Raw genomic sequence first — 27955 nt, 5'->3', positions numbered from 1 at the left:
CTCTAGGCCGTAACTCTCCTTATCAAAGGAAAAAAAAAATGCATTAACCCTCCCTCTCCACACCATCATCTTCTTCCTCTCTCACATAATCTTCTTGCACTCGTGCAAACAAATCGTAAGGAAGTAAGACAAATGTTGACTATATATATATATTTAGAGAAATGTTGACTGTATATTTAGCTACTTAGGTTTGCTGTGACTTTCACTATAAAGGTTGTAGGGTCACAATTTGAGGCTCAAGCCCAAAACGTATAGAGTATTGGTTCAATGAGCTCAATACAATGAATTTGTAAAGAATGGGTCAAAGAACTAGGTCCTAATGAGTTGAACAACGGTTAGTATTGAATTGCATGGCGATCAAACACAAATAAAGGATGCTGGTATCAATAAACTTTCAGTTCGAGGAGGTTAAATCTGTATATAATGATCGCTCTAGAATCTCAGAATGGTTCAGATTGCTATACTCTTTTTTCTCCCTTGCTTTCGATCCCCTTCTCATGGAGGGTCTCTCACATTATATAGCCCCTTTTAGGCCATTTTGATCCTACACTTGTTGATCATCTGAATCCCTACTTGAGTGCCCGTCCCATTAGACACCCCCTTTCAGCCTTTTGTGAGTTGTGATAGCCAAGGCAGCACTATTCAGAAATCTTCTCCACATAAATGCGGTCAGAAAAATAGCTGCAATGCATTTAATGCGGTGGTAGCAGCTTTTCCTTAGATATTTTGTGTTTCCTTCTTCCCCGTATGTTTAAGAGGCACATTCCTATCGCCAAAGCCTTTTGGAGGGGCCCTCTAATTGCTAGAGTATACATTTGAGCTACATTCATCGCATCCATTGAGGTATTCCTCCTCGGATCATCTTCCATTTATTCCTTGCTTATGAGACTTTAACTGGAGATTCCTTAACAACCATTTGCCTCTCCTCGGACTTGTTAATTGTCTCGGGTAAAGTCCAAAACCCAATATATGATCTTGAGCCCTTACCCCTACAGAGGTTATTTTGGAGTATGTCAAGCACTAGAGATTGTGGGGCCATATCATAGAGGACATTAAGGTTCAACTCCAAGGTGGTGGTCCTTGGAGTGTTTGTTGATTATACAAAGACAAATAACGCTAAGAAAATACTAGCCTATTTTGCCATAAATCATGATGCTTTGCATATATTGATGTAAGAGAGCCCGTCTTTTTTAAGATCATTCAAGGACCATAGTGGGAGATGATGAGATGGCTGAGAGATAGTGTTACATTGTTAGAGCACTAATTTTTTAAATTGACTTTGGCCATGAGTTCTTTTTATCCTTAGAAATACTCATCCTCAACAATTTTTCTCTAAAACGATTTTGACTATTTCTAAAATTTTCCAATATCTCAAGACAATATTGTTAATAAATCAATGGTAGTGACCTGAAAGTACATACTACAAGAAAAAAGACACGAGAGAGGATGAGAGGAAGAAGGTGATGATGTGGAGGAAAGTGGGAATTAATATTGTTTTTTTTTTTTTCCTTTAATAAGAAGAGTTAATACCTAAATTCCTAATTTTTAGAGATTAATAATGACATTACTATGAGTGTTTTTTCACCCTTAGATCTAATAATAATTAATGATCCAAAAAAAAAAGTGTAACTCTTATGAAATTACATCAGATGTAACTTAAACCCAACTCATAATTCCAAACTGCTCTTACCATATATATAAAAGCTAATAGACATAATAATAGGGCCACTTGGCCAAATTAGTAAATCAGTTGGTTAATGACAATCAGTTGCCACGTCCTAAAAAAAGAAAGTTGCCATGTTCTGGTTTAGATTTTGTTATTGATCAAATCACCCAATTTTACTGTCGGAGGCAGAAAAATTGAAAATTGTTTGGACTAATAGTGTTCATTTGCCAGTGCTGCTAGTTTCCGGTGAGATTTTTTGGGTTGGTAATGGGAGAAGTTTCTCGGTCACACTAGTCGCAAAAAATCTAGCATAGAGGATGGTGTCGTAACTACAGATTTTTCTGGAATCTTTCTGCTAGATGCAATTTCAGACAATTCTCTAAAATCTCTCATTGTGAGGTCTCACTTCAGCTTCCCCAATGAGAAAATTTTCGTTCCATTCTTGATTAAGGTTACATTGGACTTGGTGCTTTAAAATCAAAGGAGAAGAAGAACAATCTCCAGTATAAATTAGATATATTACTTGAGAGCTCAGGCCAAACTGCAATTTTTTAATGAATCGATGCAAACAAAACAACACGAAGACAAATACGCAACAAGAGCAATAAAAGTAAGAACACATTCTGTAATTTTTTTTTTGATAAGTAAAGGAAAATATATATTAAAGAAGAACACAGCCCCGTACATAGGAAATGTACTAGAAAGGCAAACACATCAAGAAACCAAATTACAATGATCAAACAAAACAGGAAGAGAAAAACAATAAAAAGATGGTATAACTAAACACCAACTGAGAAGAGTAAAAAAGAAAAAAGACTTAAACTCAAGAATGGACCGTTCGCGACCCTCAAAGCTTCTAGCATTCCGTTCCCGCCAGATACACCACAACAAACAGTGCGGCACCATCCTCCATATAACAATATTACGATGACGCCTGAAGCTACAAGACCAACAATCCAACAAATCCACTACCCTTTGTGGCATCACCCAACAAATACCAAACAAGCAAAAGACCATACTCCACATCTCATAAGCCAAAGGACAGTGAAGGAGGAGATGATCTACAGATTCCCCACACCTTTTGCACATAAAGCACCACTCAAGGACAACAAAATGTCTTTTCCGAAGGTTATCAATAGTTAGAATCTTGCCTAAAGCTGCAGTCCAAGAGAAAAAAGCTACCCGAGGGGGAACCTTCGATTGCCACATCATTTTCCACGGGAAAGAAATGGCGGAAGAGGGGGAAAGGGAGTGATAATACTTGCTCACCGTGAAACCCCGACTGCTGGACAACTTCCAACAAAGTTTATCAGAACCAACACCTCGTACCTTAGTGGAATAGATCAAAACCATACACGAATCCAAAGATTGTAACTCTTGATCATTCACTAAGCGACGAAATTGTAAGTCCCAAAAAATACTCCCGTTAGCATAGCACAAAACCTCAGAGACCGAAGCATCCCTTGTCCTACTAAAATTATATAGATCTGGAAACGCCTCCTTAAGAGGACGATCCCTACACCACACATCCTCCCAGAACTTCACACGAGTACCATCACCCACCTCATACCGAAGGAACTTAGAAAAATTCAGCCAGCCTCTTCTAATGGACTTCCACAAACAAACACCATATGCCCCAGACACGGATTTTGTACACCAACCACCCCACTCATTCCCATACTTCGCCCCAATGACCCTTCTCCAAAGGGCATCATTCTCCACACCATACCGCCACAACCATTTTGCTAATAAGGCAGAATTAAACCTTCTCAAGCACCGAATGCCTAGCCCTCCATTCTTTACTGGCCTACATACCTTCGACCAATTAACTAAATGAAGTTTACGTTCGTCACCGATACCATTCCAAAGAAAGTTTCTTTGTAATTCCTCCATCCGCTTGGCCACCTTAACTGGAATAGGGAAGAGAGAAAGAAAATAAGTAGGCAGGCTAGAAAGAGTACTCTTAATAAGGGTAACCTTGCCCCCCTTAGATAAATACAGTCTCTTCCATCCAGCTAGCCTTTGCTCCATCTTTTCCAAGATAGGATTCCAAACCGTCTTATCTTTAAAGGAAGCACCCAACGGAAGACCAAGATATTTCAATGGAAGAGCAGACTCTCTACAGCCCAAAATCTCCACTAGCTCATGCAGATTAGGCACAACCCCAACAGGAACCAATTCAGACTTACCTAGATTAATTTTTAGCCCTGACACCTCCTCAAATCTAGAGAGAATCTCACGCAGAGCTGTTATATGATTGCAATCAGCATCACAGAAAACAAGAGTATCATCCGCAAACAACAAATGGGACACCGTCAACAAGGAACCAGAAGCATTCCCCACTGAGAAGCCCGAAAACTGACCTGACACAGTAGCTGCGTCCAACATACGACTCAAGGCCTCCATGACAATATCAAAGAGAAAAGGGGATAATGGATCACCTTGCCTCAGTCCTCTAGAACTCCCAAAAAAATCAGAAGGACAACCATTGATCAAAATGGAGAATTTAACAGTTGAAATACAACACCTGATCCATCTTCTCCACTTGTCGAAAAAACCACACTGCTGTAACAAAAACAAGAGAAACTCCCAATTCACATGGTCATAAGCTTTCTCAATATCCAATTTGCACAACACCCCCGGCACCCCTGCCTTCAGTCTACTGTCTAAACACTCAGAAGCAATAAGGACAGAATCCAAAATCTGACGACCTTTTAGAAAGGCGTTTTGAGATTCTGAAATAAGACCGTGAACCACCCTTCGCATTCGATTGGCTAACACCTTAGCGATAATCTTGTACAACCCTCCCACCAAACTAATAGGCCGATAATCTTTGACATCCACAGCATCGTTTTTCTTATGAATTAGAGCAAGGAAAGTAGCATTAAGACTCTTTTCAAACACCGCATGGGCATGAAAATTATGAAACACGTTCATAATATCAGATTTCAACAAACTCCAGCAAGACTGAAAAAATGCCATAGAAAAACCATCTGGACCTGGCGCTTTATCACCATTGAAATCATGGACCACTCTAAACACTTCATCCTCATCAAAGGGCCTATCCAGCCAACTAGCATCTTCCTCAGAAATGCTAGAAAAAACAACCTCATCCAAAAGAGGTCTATGGACCTCACTTTCCAAGTATAACTGCCTATAAAATTGAGAAATGCACCCCTCAATGATCCTGGGATCTGTGGATAACTCTCCATCCACCATAAGCCTATTGATGGTATTGCTTCTTCTATGCGAATTAGCAATACGGTGAAAAAATTTTGTGTTCCTGTCTCCCTCTTTAAGAAAAAGAGCCCTAGATTTCTGCCTCCAGCAAATTTCTTCCAACAAGGCTGATTTTTCTAACTCTCCCCGAATTCGATCCTTTTCCGAACACTCCTCAGCTGAAAGAGCACGATCTTCCTCGATAACTTCCAACACATTGAGATCCTTCCACAAATTCTGCACCCTGAGACCTATATTGCCAAACTCCTCCACATTCCATCTCTTCAAATCCAATTTTAACCTCTTCAATTTGTTTGCCAAGATAAAACTAGGAGAACCTTGGAAAAGATAGGACTCCCACCAAGAACACACCATTTCCAAAAAGCCCTCATCCTTTAACCACATGTTCTCAAACCTAAAAGGTTTCTTACCTCCAATAAGATTCCCACCCTCCAGAAGAATAGGAAAATGATCTGAAAGCAACCTAGAAAGACGGCGTTGACAAACAGATGGAAATTTCTCCTCCCAGTCAGCTGACAGGAGGAATCTATCCAATCTAGAACTTGAAACAGCCTCTCTAGAATTAGACCAAGTGAAGATCCCCCCAACCAGAGGCAGATCAATAAGGCTTAGCTCTGAAATAAAAGCTGAAAACCTATGCATAGCTGAAGTGAAATTTGCGGAACCAGAACGTTCAGAAGGAAAACGCACAACATTAAAATCACCTCCCACACACCAAGGCACCTCCCACCAACTACAAATGCCAGACAACTCCTCCCATAAGAGACATCTGTCTCTATCACAATTGGGTCCGTAAACACCAGAGAAAGCCCACACAAACTGATCCACCACAATTTTGAATTTACACGAGATTGAGAAGCGACCCATCGCTTCCTCCAACTTCTCCACAACCCTGTTGTCCCACATCAGTAACACCCCACCTGAAGCACCCACAGAGCCTAAATAGAGCCAATCCACATGTTGACCTCCCCACAAACTGCAAATGACACCCCTATTAATTAATTCCATCTTAGTTTCTTGAAGGCAAACAATATCTGCTTTCCACTTACGGATCAAATTGCTAACCTGAAGACGCTTCTCCTGCTCATTCAACCCTCTCACATTCCAAGAAACAATTCTAAAATTCATTGGTGCACTACAACATCCCGGTCCCTAACTACACTCCTGCTCCTTTCTGACTCATTCTCCTCACCCCAAGAACTCAATAAATTCTTTAATTCACGATGCCCTTTATGCCCAGCCTTAACCATCTTCCTCTGAGAGGCAACATCCAACATCCTCTTTTTTCTTCTAGCTTCTAAAGCTAAGAGCAAACCTGTAACTTGTTCTTCGAACCCCTCCAACGAGGTCCCAACAGATTTCTGGAAAGCTTTAATTTTATTAGTTACCCAAAGTGACAACTTGGAGTTGTCGACATCCACCGTACACTCTCTCTCCTCAACCGTAGGGATCTCCAAAACCACTGAGTTATTCACTGCCAGGGGTGCCACCTCAAGTGGTTCACCTAAATGTTCCCAATTCAACAAACCCTCCTCAGAGTCCCAAGCCTCACCCTCTGACCCAAACTCAGAGGCAACAGAACCCACAACACCATCATACTCAGAAACACAACTAGTAATTTGCCCCTCGTTAACAGAAGAATCCTTACCTGAATTAACTACACCCTCCGAAACAAGTTGATCTGATACGGAATTAGGAGAACGATATGCTGAGAGTGGGATAACTATTTTCCTTCCATCCCGAAATTCAATCATCCAATCATTGGAATTACCCCATGTTCTGCTCAAATCACCAACAAAGTCACTAAGAGTAAGACCAAAATCCTGTGGTGCTTTGGTGAAAATCTGATCAGATTTCTCCAATCCCTCTGCTAGCTAAGTAGGACTTGCTGAATCCGTCTCAAAATTCCCCTCCTCCGACCCCATTCCTACCTCATCAGTCGTCGGAAAGCTACTACCCACCTTATGTTTGTAAAATGGTGACAAAACTGGCGACCTGCTTGAGAGCGTCGGCGGAAGCCCAAAAACAGAGTCACATGCAGAAAAAGTGGGGGCCGCCGAAGACCCCAAGCTAGGAACCACCTGGAGAGGCACCGAGAGAGGAGAATCACATGCAGTAGCGGTGTTCGCACAAGCAGAAATCGAAGACCTGATCCCTGAAACATGGCAGTCCGATATGCTAGGCTGAGGTGAAGACTCACACAACTGGGCATCGGGGATACAAGCAGGAGAGGAAGTTTCTCCAGATTTATAGAAGGTGGGTTTAGAGCTAACGTGTTGTAACTTAGGCTTATGAGTCACAGCTATATGAAGCCCAGCTTGGGCTTTGGGTTTCCAAGCAGCGTGGGGCCTAGGCCCACTACCTTTTGTTAACACATTTTTAAAACTACGTAACTTAATGTTACCACTGGGCTTCACAGCAACCGGGCCCACCTCATTGACCTTAGAAGAAATCACCTGCCACTGCCCATCATTCCCACGTTTCACGCGCAAGGAAATATCCAAGGTCGGCGAAATATAACCACTGCTACACGCAGCGCCCTTAATGACTGACGTGACAACCGCCCCATCACCATCCTTATCAAACCCGGAATTCCCTCCCCAAGAAAAATCTGGATTCAAATTTTGAAAACCTGACATCAACACCTTCCCTTTGTTTACAACTCCTTCTGGGTTCTGCCGGAAATTCTCCATCACCCCCACCTGCTTCATGGCGATCCTCCTATACTGAACACTGAGATTCTGGCTAACCGGAAAGATAGTCTTCCTCAAGTGGAAACCAAATCTTCTCCAGCCACTCCCCAAGCTCCCTTCCGGAATGACAATGGAACCCCTCCGGCGGCCTTTGTCTAATTCAGAGAACAATAAAAAAGAGCCATGTGCATTGGAGCCCAACTGAATGATGAGAATTCTATCTCCCTCCCGAACTGTTCTCGCAAACTGACCCGGCTTTTGCTTAGATGCCAAGTCCTCAACGTGAAACAAAATTCTCTTCGCACTCTCCTTACCCATACAGACAGAACGTGTGGTGTGCCTACCTCTTTCATAGATACATAAAGAGAAAAACGAACCCCCTTCCTCGACAGCAAACTCAAAAGTTTTAGATTCAATAAAAACAAAAGTAGAACCACCCATAACTTACCAGCAGAACAGATCAGAAATCTGTTTTGGATTGGAGACAAAACATTACATGTGAAGATAGCTAGAGAGAGAGAGAGAGAGAGAGAGTGTAATTTCTGTAATTCAATCTAACACTAGATTACATAAAACATAATAGTCTGAATCAAGCAACCTTGAACATTCAAAAAGTAAAATTTTGACACTTGCTGCCAGTAAAAGCATCCACTAGAATATGAGCAGTATTTGGTTCAGCAAAACCTCAAAGCAGCTTCCAGCTCCTTTTCATCAGCACAATTATATCCCAACAGATAAGCTCGTGCTGCCACATATACATCACAATGAGATGATATGGAAAGAGTTTCGGAAGATCATAAACATATAAAAGAGATGATAGAAGGGGATAAAAGAGAGAAGATTGAGATTACCAAAACGACCGGAGCCCATGAATGGCTCTGCTTCATCAGTAACACCACATTGTTGCTGTTCCTGTTCCTGAATTTTTTTTTTTGGAAATAAGAAGGGGAGGTTGGAGCATTAGAATCAAAAGTAAACATGGTAAGAAGTTCCCTAATGAAAAACTGCTAATCAAACAACCAGATCAGTGTGTTTGATGATGATACATGAAAGGCAAAAGATACTATTGCCATCCACAAATTGCAACTGATCATGCAGCTCAGAGAATTTACTTATTATCATTGTAAGGAACAAAATCATTTGGACACTAACACTAGAAAAAATGCATGCCCCCCCCCCCCCCCCAAAAAAAACTCTTCCTATTACACACACACTCAATGGGCCTTGAACCCATAACCTCACCCTCCATCCCATTGTTATGAGAGGAAGAAATGCCAGCTGAGCCATAGCTCATTGGCATGCATGTTTCTGTTTTTTTTCCCTCAGGCTAGTATTAGAATGAATGGAATTGTTTATCTGTGTGCTTGTCTCTACCAAATGTAGACCAACTGCTGTACATTTCAACTTGGCTAGGCAAGAAATGAAGCACGCTAAAGATATTCATATTCATGAGGTAACATTGTATTAATAACCCTAAAATTTTATAGGGTTGCACTAAGACCCCCTGAACTTTTTTCTTTTTACTAATTTGGTACAGCAGCTTTGATCTGTATCAAATAGGGCCCTTCTGTCAATGCTCTGTCCATTTTCTAATGGGGAGAAAATGGACAGAGCACCTGGAACTAAAATTTTGGTGCTAACTTGTGGAGAGAGAGAGAGAGAGAGAACCTTAAATAAAACAATCTCAAAAGCCCAAATCAGATCTACTAAGTAAAGTTAAACAGAAGCTCACAAAACAAAAGTAAATAAATGAAAGTTGTGCAAGAAAATAGTCATGGCCTTGCCTGTTTTCTACAGGCAACTACAGGCATATAACCCTCTTATTCTTTTCCCCAAAAAAAAAAAAGTAATAATAATAATAAAAGCCATCTTATTCACATTGCCTTTGAATTACAGAATTGAATTTACATAAGAGAAACTCATAGATTAGGATGTTTGCAATGCCTAATTATTTGGATGATATAATGTCTGCTTTAGTGTAAAAAAATTATGTTAGACCAGAACATGCCCCATTTGATATGTAGCTAGTGCTTATGTAACAAGGTGATGTGTGCATCAAACATCTTTGTTTATCATGCATTGTTTTGGAGTCTCCAACATACAATGATTTATGATTCAAACTTCTTGCATCCTTGATAAACAGGGACACAAACACATTGGTCTGTTGTTGGGGGTTATGGAATTCTCCACAAGTTTACGGAGGAATACAATTTCAAACCATGAAGGTTCAATTTTGATAGTTACAATAGGGGTGGGGAGATTTGAACCTTAGACGTCTCCATTGGAAACACAAGGAGGTGCCAATTGAGCTACAAAGCTCTTGGCAAAACCATGAAGATTCAAGGGGGTGTTTGGGAGAGTAGTTTGAGTTATGTTGTTTGGGTGTTTTTGATATACGTGTGGGTGAACAAGTGCGTGGAAATGTGTGTAATGTTGTTTAAAATGTGTAGTTTTGTGTTTGAGATGGCTTGCCAAACAGGTCAGTTATCCAGAAATCCTACCAGAAAAGTGAACAAATATTTTGAGAGTTTTAAGAGGTTCCAAGGATAAGTTAATGCATGTGCTGAAATAAATAAACAATATGTTAGGCTAGCATGCTTCAACCTTCTTACCTTCTACCAAAAGGGTCCCACATACCACAATCCAGTTGAAGTTGAACTGTTGAGCCATACAAAGAAATTGGTGGAAAACATGGCGGACTTGATCATGAAGTTGATGATCCAGTCAAACACTATATGAATAAGAAGGCTTAATGCCCAGTTTTTGGCACTAGAAAACAGGGCATCTAGCCATTGAATTGAGCAGCATTCTTGGCCATGTGACACCCACGTGTACTTTCTGTGAGATTCACGTGTTCTCTTTGTTAGAAAATAGATGAAGAATTAACACGGACCTATTGGGCATAGTATCCAAGTTACTCTACCAAATTAGTGGGCAAAAAGTTCAAGGGGTCTTAGTGCAATAGCATAAAAGATTAGGGTGTGTTGGTGCAAAATTCAAAAAGATGGTCCAAACACAAGACATCATATCATAAATTATATTCCAGAATCAAACATGTTAGGAAATACAGCTACATAAAACTAGCTGCAAAGAATCATTGAACCTCATCCATGACAAGTATGTAATTTATGGTATCAACTATAAGAACAAGAACATTTACGGACACAAGGGAAAGAAAGGATCGGAAATTCACAAGATTATTTTACAGGAGAAAAATTGAAACACAGAACCCTAGTTCTGTCCAACACAAGTAATCCTCCACCCATCTGATACAATCTTAAAATTTGATTAACAGGGGGGGCCAACTTTGTAAAGAAAAGTTTCATGGCAAGAAAAACAATTGAGATTTGAAAGTAATTGACTAAACTCAAGAATGAGGCAAAATAAGATACAGGAAATTTATACTCACAGTATCTGGATCCATTTCAGCTGCTGAAAGTAGCCTATCAAAACAATGCCCAGATATTTTACAGACCAAAATCTCATCGGTGGGATCCATAACAATTTCTCTGCATGCATCATCACAGACTGGAAAATAAAACATAAAAAAATTAACCAATAAGCTCCAAAGTCCATGCATTAAACATGTGCTAAATACTTGAATATATCAATACATAAAAAGGTTGATTTCCTGAAAAGTGTTCTCTACCGTGTACAAGTCCAGTCTTCTCACAAATAAATACATCTCCAATATGGTAGTAAGAACATGTTTCTCCAGAACAAGCATGGTCAGTGACCACCTTATCAGTCAGGCCCCTGCTGCTTTTCCACATAGACACTTGATCAGCCACTGTCTTATCAAGAATTATTCGGTCATCATTCACCTTCACAGATAAAACAGACATATCGAGGCGGCATGAAATAGTGTTTATTTGAGTGAATGCACATTGAATCAAAAGCTCAATTTTCCAATAGATGTTTCTCTTAAATAAGAGTCTCCAGTTCTTATTCAAAGAAATAAAACTAAATAAATAAAAAAGAGAGACTCCAGTTGCCCATTAAACAGACTACGTGGCAAATAATAAATAAAGAACAAAACGCGAAAACGCCAATGAACTTTGGCTCAAATTGAACTTCCTCCTCCCATAAGAAAGGATGGGGAGTGAGATCCTGGGTTCAAAACCCATTGGGTGCATGTAACTAATTTACCAAAACTTTATAAATTATAAAAAGATAAATATCAGCAAATAAATCCTACAGATACAGAGAAATTCTCAAAAAAAATCCATAGATTTCAAGCACCATAAAAATCTACAATGTACAGTGGAGGCTGATAGGAATGGGAACCGGGTATTTTTTGTCTCTCCACATTACCCCATAGAAAAGGTGACAGGCAGTAAGTGTTACCTGTGAAGGAAGAGGTGCTTGGCTTCTCTTGGCCGCTTGCATTTGAATGTAGTACTCTTTAAACTCAGGTTGGCAATCTCTAACAAGTTCAATCATGTCCTCTTCATCGCGCTGAAGAAAGGGAAAAAAAAAAAAAAAAGTAAGCATCAATTAACTATAGCTCATAGCTTCAACTATATGTATGTTTGGATGGAGAGGAGAGGAGAATAGTGGCCAGAACTAAGAGTACCTGAATATAAAGCTGTTTCCAAGGACATTGCCGTAACTTTTTTGTAGGGGGCAACAGACCCCATCTCATACAGTACCTGCACTCATGTTGGATGAACTAGCTTAGATACACATTCAAGTATTACCTACAAACCAAAAAAAAAAAATCAAACTAATATTTCCTTTAGTTCTTGATCTTCTTGTATTTGTTTCATTGTTCAAAGTGTTCACCATCATGAACATGATGTTCAATTTTTTTCAATAAAAGTCTTATTACCTATCAAAAAAAAACCTAAACATTTCATAACATTTCTGTAAAACAACAAATTTACATATAGTAAAGAATATAGGTGAAGAAGAAAGTGTACATTGAAGCCATATAATTAAAGATTAAGGCACCCTACACACCAGTGACTTGCTATGGACGAATTACATCCAGAGCCATAAGCAACATTTAACAGGAGAAACAAAAGAAAGAAACATTGGTAGTTCAAATATATACAGGAAAAAATACTGCTTACATCCCCAAAGTTCATATAGTATAAAGTTCATTTTTTGTCCCTAAACTTTAAAAATTTCCTTTTTTTTTTTTGTTCCTAACTATTGAAAACATTATAGAACATGGAAAAAAAAAAAATCTTTTTTCATCCCTAATCTTTAAAAAATTATGTTTCTAAAAAAAAATATAATAAAAAAGTTCTTTTTCTGTTCCTAACCATAAAAAATGTTATAGAACTTGAAAAAAAAAACTCTTTTCATCCCTAAACTTTAAAAAATTCTTTTTTTGTTCATAAGCATCAAAAAGGTTATAGAACTTGGGGGGAAAAAATTCTTTTTTTCATCCCTAAACTAAAAAATTTGTACTCATACCCAATGCACAAAGCTCCAACTTTTTTTGAGGTTTGGGAGTGATGATTAGTAGACAACCTTACTTTTTTTTTTTTTTTAAAAAAGACTGACTCTTGGACCCAAAACTTAAAGACATGTGGCTTTTGGTGGAAGGCACTCACCATTGCAATAAGGTGCAACGTGTGACCAACTCTTTCGTGCCACCTATCCACCTAGTGTATCTTTATATATATAATCGAAGTTAAACATGTCAGATTACCTAAGGGCGATGGATACTACAAGTTTTACTATATAGCCATTAAAATGTTATTAATCCCATTGACTGCTCTCTCAATTACTATCCATCAATTGCATTCGTTGCCTTGTCAATTTTTTTTCTTTATAATTCAATAGTTGGGGGTGGGGGGATTTGTTTGTAAAGGTTATGTAAATTTTAGTAATTTCCATTCTCCAATGCCAAAACATAGTGTCTTACTTAGTAGTTAGACAAGAAAGTGTAATGCTTTCAATAGTTTCGCGACGAAAAACAAACTCATGCAAACTTTTACAATATATATATAGCAGCAGAATAAGGAATGAAGAAGAAAGGAAATGAAAGAATACTGACAAGCGACGCCACAAAAACTCATCAGATGCCGCATAATTCAAGAAACGGCAGACAAGTGAGCAAGCTACAAGATCCTGAACAAACCCAAATAAATAAAGCAAATAAAGCAACCAAATTTATATTAATAATCATAATAAATAAATAAAGAAATGAAGATTTTGTTAATAGTAAAAACCTCGGAAGACAGGAATTTAAGGATGTGAGGAAAGAGTTCTGATGGGACTTTGCTGAAAATCCCACTCTCTATCCTCTTTGGAACAACGTTGTTTCGCTTGTTGTTGTTGTTGTTGTCCTCCTCCTCGTTATCTTTATCAACAAGCTTCGCTCTTTTTGCGTTTGGCTCTTCCTCTACTGTTTTCCCATCTTCCTGAAATACAAATTCCAAATGGGAATTCGAAATTTTGTTGAGAAAAGGAAATCAATTTCAAGGAAAAGGGAAAAGACAAACCTGGTCGGAGACAGAAAGAACCTCGGATTCGAGGAAGTGAGCTAAGTTCTCGTCTTCCTCGTCTAACACCACTGTCGTCGTCGTCGTCGTCGTCATCTTCTGCTATTACAGATACAGGACGCCTTTACCCTCGTAACCAAACACCACCACCGCAAAACTCCTATTACCTAAAAATGAAAAAAAATCTTATAATAATCAACGATCACGAACTAGACTTGTCCGATTCCCAAGCCTCGGTTTACATTTCTCTTTCACTCCTCCACGCGCGCCCTATTTTATTCACTTTCACGCGCCCCCCTTCTATAGACTATATATATTCTTTCCCAACACCGTTCAAGTCCAATTAACTTACCTGGCGGCAAGAGAGTTTCCATCAAAAGAAAAACTTACCTGGCAAGTCTCCATCCAAAAAAAAAAAAAAAAAACTTACATGGCAAGTCTTTTGTTGGCAAATAAAATAGAGAAGTTCTTGTCCCACAAATTAGTGCACAATTTTACTCATAACTCGCTCATGTGGCGAGTTGTAGTTGGTGGAGGGGTGATGGTGAGTCACTCTTCTACCAACCACAACTTGGTCACCCTTTTATCAATCACAACTCGCCACATAGACGAGTTGTGAACAAAATTATGCACTAATTTGTGATACCAGAATTTTCAATAAAATATCGTAGTCTGCCGTTTACGTTGTAAATTAATTGCTGTCCTCATAATAAAAAAAACAATTATCATACAGTGGACACATAATTTAAATGGTATCCTATCTAGATTTAAAAAATAAAAAAAAAATAAAAAAATCCAATATGAAACCCATTATTTTAAACCCAACAAGCACAAAGAGATTAAGCCCAATCCAAACTAAACCAAGACTAACATTCAATTCAAATTTCAAAACAAGCTCACACGAACACAGCAACTACAACCAAAAAAAAAAACTTTAGCCCATTAATAAGTTAGCCCACACACAACTTTTTATTAAACAAAGTATGTCAAGCCCACATCAAAATTTGGGCCCAACCTGAAATCTTGCCAAACCCAAAATCAAATTTTCCTCTCGAGCCCAACTTAAAAATAAATAAACTGAAAAGCCCACCAGCATACAAACCTTTCCCAAAATTACACTTTGATCCCCAAACTTCTTCAAAATTATATTTTGACCTTAAGAGTTTGTTTGGTTGGGGTGAAAACAGGGAGGATGGAAAATAAGGAGAGGAAAATAGGGTGGAAAATGACATTTTCCACTGTTTGGTTCAGGAGAGAAAACAAGAGAAACAGAAAATGGGGAGGAAAATTTTCCCTCCGATACCACATTTTTTTATCTTCCCAATTTGAGAGGAAAATGGAGAAGAAAAAGTGTTGAATAATGTATTTTATACAAATACCCTCACTTTATTCATCTCACCTATGAATGGTTATTATTATATTTTTTCCATTATTCCCAGAAGTCTTCACACAACATGTATATAATATAACTAAACAATAGACACAAAAAGTGCAAATCAATAGTTGTTTGTTATGTCATTCCATTTTGTTTTTTATTTTTTATTTTTTTTGGTTGAAATTGTCTTCCTAGGTAATAAGCAAGAGCCATAAATTTTAAATTATTATAATAATAAAAGAATTAATATAAATTTACATGTATTTGTGTTAATTTTTATATTATTTAATGAGTGTAAATATATCTATTTCTTATATATTATATAACAAGGACATAATAGTCAATTTATATAAACTATATTTTCCATCCTTTCCTTTTTCTCTTCAGCCAAACAAGAAAGTTTTCTACCCTTTCACCTTTCCACCCCTCCAACCAAACACATATAAGGGAAAACCAAATCTTTTCTATCCTCCCATTTTTCCATCCTCCCACTTTTTCACTCCTCCAACCAAACAAACCCTAAAACTCTCCAAAATTACATTTTGACCTGAACTCTTATAAAATTCTAAATTTCCAAAATTTGAACAAGACCCCCAAACTTTCAATAATTTCATAAAAGCCCCAAAATAATTGAAATCACCATTTAAACCTCAAATCTTCAACAAAAATTTCTTTCAATTTCATTATCACCCACACAAATTCATTTCAATTCTAATTTCTCTCAAGCTTGATTCCTTTCAATTGAGCATCATCAAAAAGGAAAACAAAGTAATTTATTTCAATTTCACTCTCTCTCTCTCTCTCTCTCTCTCTCCCCTTTACGACCACTATTCATAGTGGCTCTACCACCAACCACCCGCAGTAGTTGTATATGGAATTAAAGTTATCAACGACAATTTTGTTACTCTCTCTCTCTGAGTTGGCTCATATTTGTTTATGCAAAGGCATTATGGCTGTACTCCCTGGAGACAATATTGTAACCTTAATTTATCATATTTTGGATTAATAGCAGCTCAATAACCAGATTTCTTTAATGGGAGAAGCTAGGGGATGAGGATAACAAAATCAAGTTCATCAAAATCAAGAAACTATAATCAATAATACCATCAATAACCAGAATTGTTTAATGGGAAGCTAGGGGATTAGGATAGCAAAATCGAGTTCATCAAAATCAAGAAACCATAATCAATGATACAATTGTTTTCCATGAATAACCTATGAAGCACGGGTGCGTTTTCGAATTTGGGTGCGGGTGCAGCGATTAAAAAATTATTAAAAATATTTTTATATAGTGAATTTAATATTTTTCTATAAAAAAATTCAAATAAATGGTAGAATTTATTATTAAAAAACAATTATTTATGATTTGTTTTTACTAAAATCAATATTTTTTGTAATTGTAAACAAAAAACTACATTTCAAGAAGGTTCTTTTACTCATCTTCCAATTCCCGAACTCACCCACATTAAATAATTGACTTTTCCACCTACTTAATTTATATTCTTTTGTTACATACCTTTATTCTTCTTCCATCCATTTTTTTTTGTATCTTCTCATCTTCTTCTTCCTTCTTCTTCTTCTTCTTTTTTTTTCCTCTCACAAGGCCACATGAAGCAAAAGAATGGCAGCTGTTGCTCATTTCAACGGCTGTTTCAGCCGGAATCGGTATGTTTCGGTGGCCATTTTGGCCGTATCGGTTGCCGTTTCCACCCAAATCAACTCGAATCTGGCCAAATCAGCGCGAATCAAAAAAAAAAAGAAAGAAAGGGGAGAGTCGGCATGTCGGACGCCACGTCGGTGCTTTCTATGGATTGATAGAAATGCCTGGGTTCATGCAGTTGGGAGAAGTGAGGGATTAATCAAGCATATTATGAAACATGAATGAACTCAGATTTGGATTAATGGCATTGAAGGACATCCTAATTCTGAGGCTTTGAAACTGTAGTGTGGTGTTTGATGCTTTTGAAGGGTGAACGGGTGTGAGTTGATGTTCAAATAGGAAGTCCCTAGAATGGTTTATATACACTGTTTAAAGGCTTTTGCAGGGATTTGATCCAGTGAAGGTGATTGTGATTTGTTTGTCTAGCCTTTCATAAACCTTTCCTCACTTGTTTGATGATTCTGAGTTAAATGTGAAGTATCCTTAAACAATGTATATAAACAATTCTAGTGACAAGTTAATCCGGCATCACACAATATCAGTCCAAAGATAGTAGAGAAGAACAAATAAAGTTTTTTCCATTCATAGAGCTTTCATGGTTAACCAACCAAAATGCCACCAGAGTGAACCCAAGATTCCTTTACATACAAGACCTATCACACATTTTCCCACATCATTTCCCCAATTGTAGGTCAAACTGGGTTTTCTAAACAGAGCTCAACAGGTTAGCAAAATGAAGAAACAAAAAGATCTTTCAAGTCACTACTAGACAATGATATAGAGAGCATCAGAAGGGCAAGCATTAACTGGACTTCACAAAATGGTTGGACAGGAACTTGGCGATTTCTTGGAACTGAACCTTCTCTTTCCCATCGAAAATGGACTTCAGCTTCTCATCACAAAAGATTTCCTTTCTGTTTGCAGGGTTCTGCAAAACACCATAGCTTGTCATGCATTAGATATGACAATAACAAACACTAAAGAATCGACAAGAAACAAATGTTCTAGGCCATGGCGATAGCAAAAGAACTGCTAAAATTGGGACAATCAACACTAGAGACAAATCTAAAATACAAAGCCACTGATAAGCAGAAGTAGAGACAAGTGAAGTGTATATCTGTGAATCATTATAAAGTGAGACAATTTAACAGCTTAAGAGTTCCTCTGTGTGTTGGCCGAGCTCACGGATCTTCTCAAATTATGTTCCAACCATTCATGAACCTAAACAGAGTCTTTATTAAAAAGAGCATACACAGAGTCTTTCCTCCAAGCATCACAAACATCAATAGGGAGGGAGAAACTGTTAGAACAAAGTAAACAATGGCCATTTACTAAAATAATTTATATGGGTTTATCTTATTTCCACAAGTTTATCATTATTACTTGTTAAAGATAAAGATTTGAACAATCAATAGAAAAAGAGTCTAAAAAATTAAAAACCCATAACATGTAAATGATTAGATGATTATAGAAAAGGGAGATGGAGAGACCTGGAGGTGGTGGAGCTTGACGTGTTCCCAGACCTTCTTGACGGCGTGGGTGCGAGAGGACTCGGTGGCGCCGTCGAGGAATTTGCCGAGTTGAGGAGAGATCTGAAGCACCTTCTGAATGCCGATGTTGGAACGAGCTTTGGTAGTCGTCGTCGTCTTTGCTTTTTCTTTTGCGGCGCTCATAAGCGTCGTCGTTCCCCCAAACACTGCCCTCCAACGCGATGATGAAGATGCCATTTCTCTGAGACTGTCACTGCCCACTGCTCCTTTCTTTCTAAAACCCTAAACCCTCTCTCTCTCTCTCTCTCTCTCTCCACAGAGACAAGTATCGTTCATTTCAATTTAAATTTAAAATTTGAGCTGGGCCCGCATGACTCAGGCCCAGACCAAACCCGACCTTCTTCAGGGTACTTCTTCAGCCACCTTTTTTTTCTTTCTTTTTAAAAATATTTTTCTCCATTATTAATTTTCCTTGATAATAATTAATACTAATAATGCAAATTGAAAAAAAAAAATGCAATCATTCCTGCTTCCTATTCATTCTCTTTTTCCGATTTCAAGTATCAAAAACCATGGGATTCTAACATGATAACCATGATTTCTTTTCTTTTCTTATTTTGGGCAAGCGGAATAAGTTTGATTGACTTGGTTATTTACTTACAGATTCATTACCTCAATTGTTTGTCCATTATAATTAAAATTATCCTTAAAAACAGTTTTCTCTAACTCCTTTCATATCAACATTTATTGTGCCCCACAATATACCATCACAATTGAAGGGACGACTAGCTGACAAATCTTGAAGAATGAGTTTTCTAGTCCAAAGGCCCAAAATCAGCTCCTCACACACCTATAAATACCCTTTTTATCCATTGAATTAGGTATACAAACTTTGGAGTTGTCACTCTCCATTTTTCACTTTTTTTTCTTCCACTAGTCTACTAACTTACCAATCAAAGTCTACTGAGCAAATCTTCAAGTTGACTAGGGCTAAATTAAGATTTTTCATTCTCAATGTCTATTAGGTTAAAATCTGTCTACCATGCTTCACTCCTTTCATGATAAAACTCATATTATTTAAGTTGCTAGCAACTTCATATAACCAATTGCAAGACGAGCAGTTTCTTCCCCTCTTTTACATGTCTAGATGGAAGACGTACTACAAGATATTATTAATGTACTCTAGGCTGATTTGAACAACCTCCCTTAATTGAAATGCAAGGTCTTTCTTCTATAATATATTAAAAAAAAATAAAAAGTATCAAAGTTCCATATATATATATATATATATATTTGGTTGAATCTTCTATAATCACTTTGAGATTTATTAGAAAATTTGTGTACCATGTCTCTTCACCCATTCATTAAAAAACGCGAGACTATTAGAGTTGATAGTAACTTAATATAACCAACAAAAGTATGGAAGCTATATATATATATATATATATATATAAAAGTCATACAATTACTGATAAATAATGTTAAAAACACAACTTTCCAAAGTACCGTGACAAGTTATAATAAATGCAACTTTACTTTCACTTATGTCATTGGACTTGTTAAGATCACTAAATGGTTTCATTAAACAAATCCTTAAAACTGCCCATCAACCTTTTTTTGCTAAACAAATTGTTCATCAACCTTGGTCATTATGAAGGTTCTCGCACGCATATAAAGCCAATGGAGATGGCCTTTTTTAAATTTATTTTATTTTTCTTTTTTTAAATATTTTTTCCCAATATATACAGCACATGCATTTTGAGAGCACTACAAACAGAGGCTTCCACAAGTGCAAACTACAAAGATAGGAGATGTTCAGAGGGTCGGGTATAGCTATTAGCCTATTACCACTGGTTTTAATGACATTTGAATCCATTTATCCAAAAAAGAGGTACAAGACTATAATGGTCTGTTTGAATTAAAGAGAGAGGGAAGGGGACTGTAGAGGTATAGAGTAGAGCTGGCTGAAAATATGCCAACTCTACTCACTTTCCTCTACTGCCCCTCTCTCCCCCTTAATCCAAACGGACCATAAGAAAGGGAAAATAAGATAAAATTGCATCTTTGGCAAGAAGATTGAAAACACAAAAACAAAAAAAATCTTTTCACAAAGAATAATTATATCCATAATCGAACTATGTCAACCAAGTAATGTCATGAACTCAAAGGTTGTACACAGTGCTCTAGGACCCTGCTTTTGCAAGGTCTAGAAGATGTAGTTGGTAGACAACCTTACCCTCAATTTTTGAAAATGAAGATTCCCAAACATAAACCTGCTACACATTGTATAGGCAGAAGACACTCGTTGTTGCATCAAGGTCCAACCTCTAATGCCATAAACTCAGCAAGTAAAAATTTATAGCCCAAGCTCTTGGAGTTCTCAACTTAACCTGGCTAAGAATTCTAAGCATCTCCACAGGATTACCTTAAACGATTATCCTACATCTGCCACATAAACTGGTGTACATAAAACATGTGCCAGTTAATATTATGGAATTGAATAAAGATACTCAAGAAAGGGGATTGTAACCAATGTTCAAATGCAATAGACAAGAATCTGGATAGGAAAATAAGCATTCAAAAGATTCAACTCTTTGAGTCCATGCAGAAAATGCTGGAATAGTGTCCTACTTCTTCTTCCTTCCTTTTGCTTTTGAGCCCCTTTGGTGTTTGTTGTCATCAGTTTTTGACTCTGAGTTCATGCCTCCTTGTTGGTTGAATTGTGGAGACAGCAATTTAGCAATCTCTGGTAACCCAGCTCTGTCTTTCCCATGTAATAATTTATTCAAGTTATCCTCCCAAATTTTGTCCTTTTTTATCCCAGGGCTCTACATAGGTAAAATAGCTATGTCAAGCCACCAAAGACAATCAAATTCATTGTTTTAATAAATAAATAAATAATAATGTGTTACTCGTAGAAGAATAGACTAAAATGGTATGGGATGCAAGCCTTTTCACCATTCAGCAAAGATAACAAGGAAAACAATGGGTCAACTACATGTTCAAACAAATCTTTAATTTGGTTTAGACAATCACCATTTGGCAATGCTGTTCAGGGACTTCATAAACAAAAACCTCATCACTTGTTCTGAATTTTCTTTTATGGTAATTATTTGTTTATTTATTTTGTAATGATTGCTTTATGTGTTCTGTCAGTTGACAAGTTGGTCACTGGAATTAGGAGGTTATAACAACTAACAAGATTGATCCCAAACAGAAAGTGTAGCGACTGAATGCCTATTAACCATGTTATACGTTGCAAATCAAGAAGATTCCACATTACAACATCACTAAATGCCTATTTACCATGTTAGAAAATGCAAATCGAGAAGATTCCAGATCACAATATCACTGAACATGTAGAGAAAGGAAAAAAGTAAACAGCTGCAAATGAAGTAAAAACATCGTAAATGAAATTGATTCTCTCACCTTTTTTGTTATGTAAGTTGAGACAGGGAATGGATAAAAGCCCTATAGCCTGAGCCCCAAGCCCATCCAAAAAGGAGTACTTTAATCCCATGATAGCTTGGGCACATATGAAGCTGATATCCAACTCACTCCTTAACCTTGGTCCCAATTAATATATATTTTTAAAAATAATTACACACATCCGGTAGGTCTTGAACCCACAACTTCATCCTCCACCTTTCACTTTAAAATAGGAGGACATGCCATTTGAGACAGAGCCTCATTGGCATTAGTCCCAATTAAACTCAGGTCAACATTGAGGATACTCTTCATCTAATTAGGATTGGCCATATGTATTTGTATCTCAAATAAACTCAGTCAATGGGAAAAAATAAAATACAAAGTGTTAAAGTTTTATGACAACATAGTGATGCAGGAGGCAATGGGAAAACATATTCATTATATTTTATTTGATTTTATGTATCAAGGGCAATTTTGTAATTTCATAATATTCTAGAATGGGCTGTGCAAACAGTTCATTAGAACTTCTTTTGTGTTTTATTTAAGTTTGGCTATTTAGTTGGGCTTAGTGGCAAATAGTCTTATTAGCGTTTTAAGAAATCCCAGTTCAATTAGGAATAGATATTAGACTTCTATTTAAAGAGTTGTAATAATTACCCCCAAAAAAAAAAAAAAAGAGTTGTAATGCTTTCTATTGAGAAGATTAATGTTTTCAAAATTTAAGAGATATGAAACTTTCTTTATGGTTTGTGTGATGCAACCTTCTTCGAGGTGTGATGCCAAGGAACCCTAGGTGTGATGCTTAGGAGCTAGGAAGCACGGGTGCGTTTCGGGACTCGAGTGCGGGTGCGGGTGCGGGTGCGGGACTCGGCAATTTTTGAAAAAGGTGGGTGCGGGTGCGGCAGGACTCGACGATTAAAAAATTAATAAAAATATTTTTATTTATATTTTTAATATATTACTAGGCATATTTTTTCACATTATTTACACATATACCAAATTTAAGAGTAATAGTAGATAATAACTAAAACATGATTTTCACAAATTAAATAAAACCCACAAGATTAATCTTTTTTTTTTTTATTCTCTCCATTCACCTGCCACTCCAGTGCCAACAAGTCACGGTCTCATCAGAATATCAACTTTACCTTTTTTTTATTTTTTATTTTATTTCCCCAAGGCTTCCATTTTCCAAAGCTTAATCTACACCACACATTTAAAAAAAAAATCTCTACACCAAGTCAGCCTATCACTTCTACATGTTTTTTCTTCTTTCGTCTTCTACCTTAACCTTTGTTTCTTCCGTCACTCCCCTTCCCACTTCATACCTTTTCTTTTTTTAACCCTTCTTTAGTTTTCTTAAACTAGTTTAGGCAACATCTAGACTGAGTAGAGGCAGGAAAACAAGACAGAGAGAGAAAGAGAAGAGGATTCTGCACTTTTTTTTTTTTTGAATTTCGGCGTTTCCGCAGGACACGGCAGGACGCGGCCCGACGCGGCACCGACACGCGGTCAGCGGCGTCCCTCACACGTCGCCGCGTCGGACGCGGGTGCGGCTCCTCTGGCGCCGCGTCCGTGCATCCCAGCTTAGGAGTCTAGGTGTGATTTACTGCTCACGTATCTCTGTTCACAGCTCTCCTTTGTTTCATTCCCAAACCCTACTAATCCTTGTACCCTTTGGAAACCCTATTATCCCTCTTATTTTCCAGCCTTTTCCCCACCAAAACCTAACCCTAAACCCTCAAAGCTCAAGTGCTACCAGATCTGCCCCAACAGTTCTAAATCAGATTTTGTTTGTTCCCCCTTGTCCTACGTCACACAGGCATAATGTTAAGGACCTAATTGCTTGTAGTTAGAAATTTGTGTGGCTAATTCAAGGTAGCCAGGCTTACAAGAGAAAAGAGGAAGAATTGAGAGAAAGATAAGAAGTTAGGAAAAGACTTTGCGTAATATTCTGAATGAATGATTACAATTACACTCCAGCTTTTATACTAAGGCTTAGTCAAGTGTCTTGACACACAAGGGCCAAGACTGGCTAGCAACTTGGCTAACTAATTGCCAACTAAGCAGTAACTAGCAGCCCTTAACCAACTAGTTAATTTACACATGCTTAATTGTTTAAAACACATGCATAATTATTTAATCAAATGCTAGAATTTTTATGCTTGGCATAGCTAATCTCTTCACACACATGCTCTTATAAAACAACCTGGTTGCACAACGTAACTAGGACATAAGCAGCACATGTGTTAGTCTTGCTCTAGATGCTTAACATACCCCTCCCCTTCCAAGCACATAGCCCACAAGGTGAGGGAATTAAAGCCCCAATTTGTGGAGCAATTCCTAGGTATCATCTTCTTTAGAAACACCTTGCCATTGAACTAACAACTCAATTGCAGCCTCTTTTCCAAGCTTGATCATTCTCCTTTGCAAGATGGCAATAAGCTCAGTTGACAGATCTCCTTCTTTGACAATGGGAGGTAGTGTGGGTATAGGGGTTGTGTTGGCCCAACTCAGGCTTGAGGCATGACACATGAAACACGGGAGGTGCTATTTGAAACTGCATTGGATAAGGATGCATCTATGGAATCTTTGTTGGAGAGACAAGAGGTGGGGGAAGAGGAATTTGAGTGCGGGATTCATGAGAAATTTTAATGACTAGGAGATTTATGGGGTGGATTCATTCCTCCATTTGCTAGAATCTTATATTCCCACTAGGGAAGGGGAAGATCAGATGAGATGTAAACTAAGGAGAAATGGGGATTTCACTGTGAGATCTTTTTATGAGACCTTCGGGGTTCATCTTCTATGTCTTTCCCTTGGAAAGCCATATGGAGGGTTAAGGCTCCTCATAGAGTTTCCTTTTGTTGTGTGGACAGCGGCTTAGGGGAAAATTCTTGTGATAACCTTATTAAGAGGGGTTATGCAATGGTGAGTTGGTGTTGTATGTGTCGATGCAATGGGGAGACTAAGGTCCACCTTTTGATACATTGCAGTGTGGCTTTTGACTTATGGAGTCATGTTTTTCAAACGTTTGGGATTCAATGGGTATTACTGGAAAAGGTTCTTGATTCATTATGTGGATGGCAGATTAGGGGATCTAATCTTTTTTCAGCTGTTTGGAACCTTGTTCCTTTATGTGTGCTATGGCTTATGGGCTATCTAGAGGGAAACAAATCAACATACTTTGAAGATGTGGAGTGAATGTCACTCCACATCAACTCAATTGCTAGTATCTTTCATTAGTTCTCTTTATGAGTGGTCCTTTGCTTTGGGTCTTATTTTTGTTCAAAACTTCATAAAGTCAATTCATATGTAAATATTTTTTTCCGATTGTAATTCTTAAGGGTACTTCACGTCTTTCGTCATGAAGTAGTCTCTTTTCAAAAAAATTATTCTTACCTATCAAAAAAGAAAAAATGAAACACAAGATGAATCCGTGAATTGGGGGGCAGATCCAACTTGTAGGCTACCTCTCCAATTCTTTGGATTAACTAGAAAGAACCAAAGAACCTAGGGGACAAATTCAAATGCCCTCTTAGGCCCAAAGATTTTTGCCTGTATGGCTGAAACCTTGAGTACACCCAATCCTCAAGGAGCTATAAGCCTCTGCCCCTGCATGAAGGCTGCTGGTGAATGCCTTGATGAAATATAGCAAGGCTAGCAGGATTAATAGACAAAACTTCCTTGAGTTTGTTGAAGGGCTCTTATGCTTGATCTCTCCACATGGAAGCATTCTTCTTTAGTAGAGCTGTCAATGGGGCTACAATTTGCCCAAAACCTCTTATGAATTTCCTATAGTATCCTGTGAGACCTAAAAAGCTCCTCAAGGCCTTCAAGGAACTTTTTTTTTGATCGGTTAATAAAAACTTTATTGAAAAAAACAAGAAAAGAATCAAATTCCTTGGTACACAGGATGTGTACAAGGAAAGCAAAAGTCTACCCAAAATTACATAAATCTACAAAATCTAAAACAGAGGCATGTCAAGACCACTCAAAGCAGTCCTCCATTCAAACAAGAAATAAGGAAAATGTGCTTCAACTTGATGATAGAACGCTCCTCCCCTTTGAAGATTCTGTTATTCCGTTCTCACCATATGTTCTACATAATAAAATGCGGAATAACATCCCAAGCAGATGCTGACCTATGTCACCCAACACCATAGGTGTTAAAATATTAGTGTGTGTGTATGTATATATACTCCTTCCGTCCCATATTATTTGTCATTTATAGAAAATCCAAATTTTTAAAGGAATATCATTAATGCAGTGTCTTTTAAATAAAAAGGTACGAGATTCCAAAACTAGCCTAATTGAATTCAACTCTAATAAAAGAGGGGCATTAGTTTTTTTTAATTAAAATAAAGGGAAAGTTAGGAAATTTATTTATTAACAACAGAATAGATGACTAAATATTTGGGGCGGAGGGAGTATATATATATCCATTGCAGGTCCTTGCCCTCAAGCTGGTTCTTGTCTCCTTTCTTGTGCTTCAATTAGACTCTTCATGGCCTCATTGATCTGGCCTACTTGCTGAGTTAGGACCTTCAGGGTTCTAGTATGATGATCCTGAGTTTGTCTCAGGTCAATGATGGCTTCATTCATCTGTGCAACTTGAGTTCCTTCAGCCATGGCATAATCTCACTGCTCTAATATCAGTTGTTAAGAACCTAATTGCTTGTGGTTAGAAATTTGTATGACTAATTCAAGGTAGCCAGACCTCAAGGAGAAGAGAGGGAGAATTGAGAGAAAAGAAAAGAGTTAGGAAAATAATTTGGTTAACATTCTGAATGAATGATTACAATTACATTCCAGCTTTTTATACTAGTCGAGTACCTTGACATACAAAGGCCAAGATTGGCTAACAACTTGGCTAACTAACTACCAACCCTCTGACCAACTAGTTAATTCCCACATGCTTAATTGTTTAACACACAAACGCTGTGCAACCTGGTTGCACAACCATAACATAGGACATAAACATAGGCAGCACTAACACAAAAGCTACGGATCAAAATCTATCGTAGTGTTGGAAAAGTGACATCATTTATGAAAACTAAAAAAAAAACCCAATTCATTTCAATGGAGAAGAGTAAAGAAAAAAGAATATTGAACGGTAATTAATGAATTGTGAGTGAATGATTGCGGACAGTTTGTAAGGGAAATTTCATCAAACAGTCGCAAGGCATATGAAGAAAATTTAAATTACTATACTCAATGGAAAACCCAATTCATTTGAATGGAGGAGAGTAAGAAAAATGAAAATGGACGTTAATTTAAATGATACTTAATGAGTTGTGAATAAATTATTGCAGACGGTTTGTAAGGGGAATTTCATCGAACAGTTGCAAGGCATATGAAGAAAAATCAAATTACTAACAGAAAAGTCATTGTTCCAGAGAGAGAGAGAGAGAGACCTGGGCAGTGTAGAGCTTGAGGAACTTGGAGATCAACAAGGCGTTTTCAGAGCGAGAGGTGCCAGGAATGTTGAGGAACTTGCGGAACTCAGAAGAAGAAGAAGAAGGTCTGATGGCTTTGAGTACCCCTTTGGGAATGGGACGATTGGAATAGTGAGAATGAGGGACTTTGGTGCTCATGCTTCTGCTTCCAACTATTCTAAAAACTGTACCCACGCTCCTCATCGCCATAGCCATAGCCATAGCCATCGCCTTGCCCATCCTTTTTCGTTTTCACCACCTACTTTACTTGTTCACACTCACGATTCACGCCCCTTTGATGTGTCCTTACTCTGTACCATCATTCCTCTAGAGAATTCTTTTTTTCTTTTCTTTATTATCTTTAGTCTTTTTTTTTTTTTTTTAAATATTAAAATGCATTTTGGGTCTTATAGTTTAGGATTATTTTTAATTTAATCATTTACGTTTCAAAATTTTTATTTTAGCCTAATCCTGTTTTATTCAATTTTTTTTTTTCTCAGGAATTT

General features: G+C 37.6%; 3 protein-coding genes across 4 annotated transcripts; all 3 read right to left on the bottom strand.

The window, feature by feature from the left end:
- Nucleotides 1-8144: 8144 nt before the first annotated feature.
- Nucleotides 8145-14346, bottom strand: LOC115971125 (F-box protein SKIP31). Of its 2 annotated transcripts, XR_004087245.1 has the most exons (10): nt 14058-14346; nt 13785-13976; nt 13610-13683; nt 12176-12251; nt 11947-12057; nt 11249-11423; nt 11009-11127; nt 10212-10437; nt 8451-8517; nt 8324-8344 (listed from the first exon to the last, which is right to left on the bottom strand). XR_004087245.1 is itself a non-coding variant. In XM_031090821.1 (9 exons), the coding sequence occupies exons 1-9, from the start codon at nt 14151-14153 to the stop codon at nt 8274-8276; spliced, it is 981 nt and encodes a 326-aa protein (XP_030946681.1). In that variant the 5' UTR covers nt 14154-14344; the 3' UTR covers nt 8145-8273. The 2 variants fall into 2 exon arrangements, 1 of the variants encoding a protein (XP_030946681.1); XM_031090821.1 differs by lacking the exon at nt 10212-10437 and having other exon boundaries at nt 8145-8344; nt 14058-14344.
- Nucleotides 14347-17649: 3303 nt separating this feature from the next.
- LOC115971888 (protein TRI1-like) lies at nt 17650-18900 on the bottom strand. Its single transcript, XM_031091990.1, has 2 exons — nt 18583-18900; nt 17650-18020 (listed from the first exon to the last, which is right to left on the bottom strand). The coding sequence occupies exons 1-2, from the start codon at nt 18817-18819 to the stop codon at nt 17895-17897; spliced, it is 363 nt and encodes a 120-aa protein (XP_030947850.1). The 5' UTR covers nt 18820-18900; the 3' UTR covers nt 17650-17894.
- A 1940-nt stretch (nt 18901-20840) lies between these two features.
- On the bottom strand, nt 20841-27792 carry LOC115971741. The gene is made up of 2 exons (XM_031091767.1): nt 27429-27792; nt 20841-21410 (listed from the first exon to the last, which is right to left on the bottom strand). The coding sequence occupies exons 1-2, from the start codon at nt 27687-27689 to the stop codon at nt 21210-21212; spliced, it is 462 nt and encodes a 153-aa protein (XP_030947627.1). The 5' UTR covers nt 27690-27792; the 3' UTR covers nt 20841-21209.
- Nucleotides 27793-27955: the final 163 nt, after the last annotated feature.

The sequence above is a fragment of the Quercus lobata genome, chromosome 12 (assembly GCF_001633185.2).
Source record: "Quercus lobata isolate SW786 chromosome 12, ValleyOak3.0 Primary Assembly, whole genome shotgun sequence".
Classification (NCBI taxonomy): Eukaryota; Viridiplantae; Streptophyta; class Magnoliopsida; order Fagales; family Fagaceae; genus Quercus; species Quercus lobata.
Note: the sequence above shows the minus strand (reverse complement) of the source record. Positions and strands in the feature narration are given on the sequence as shown.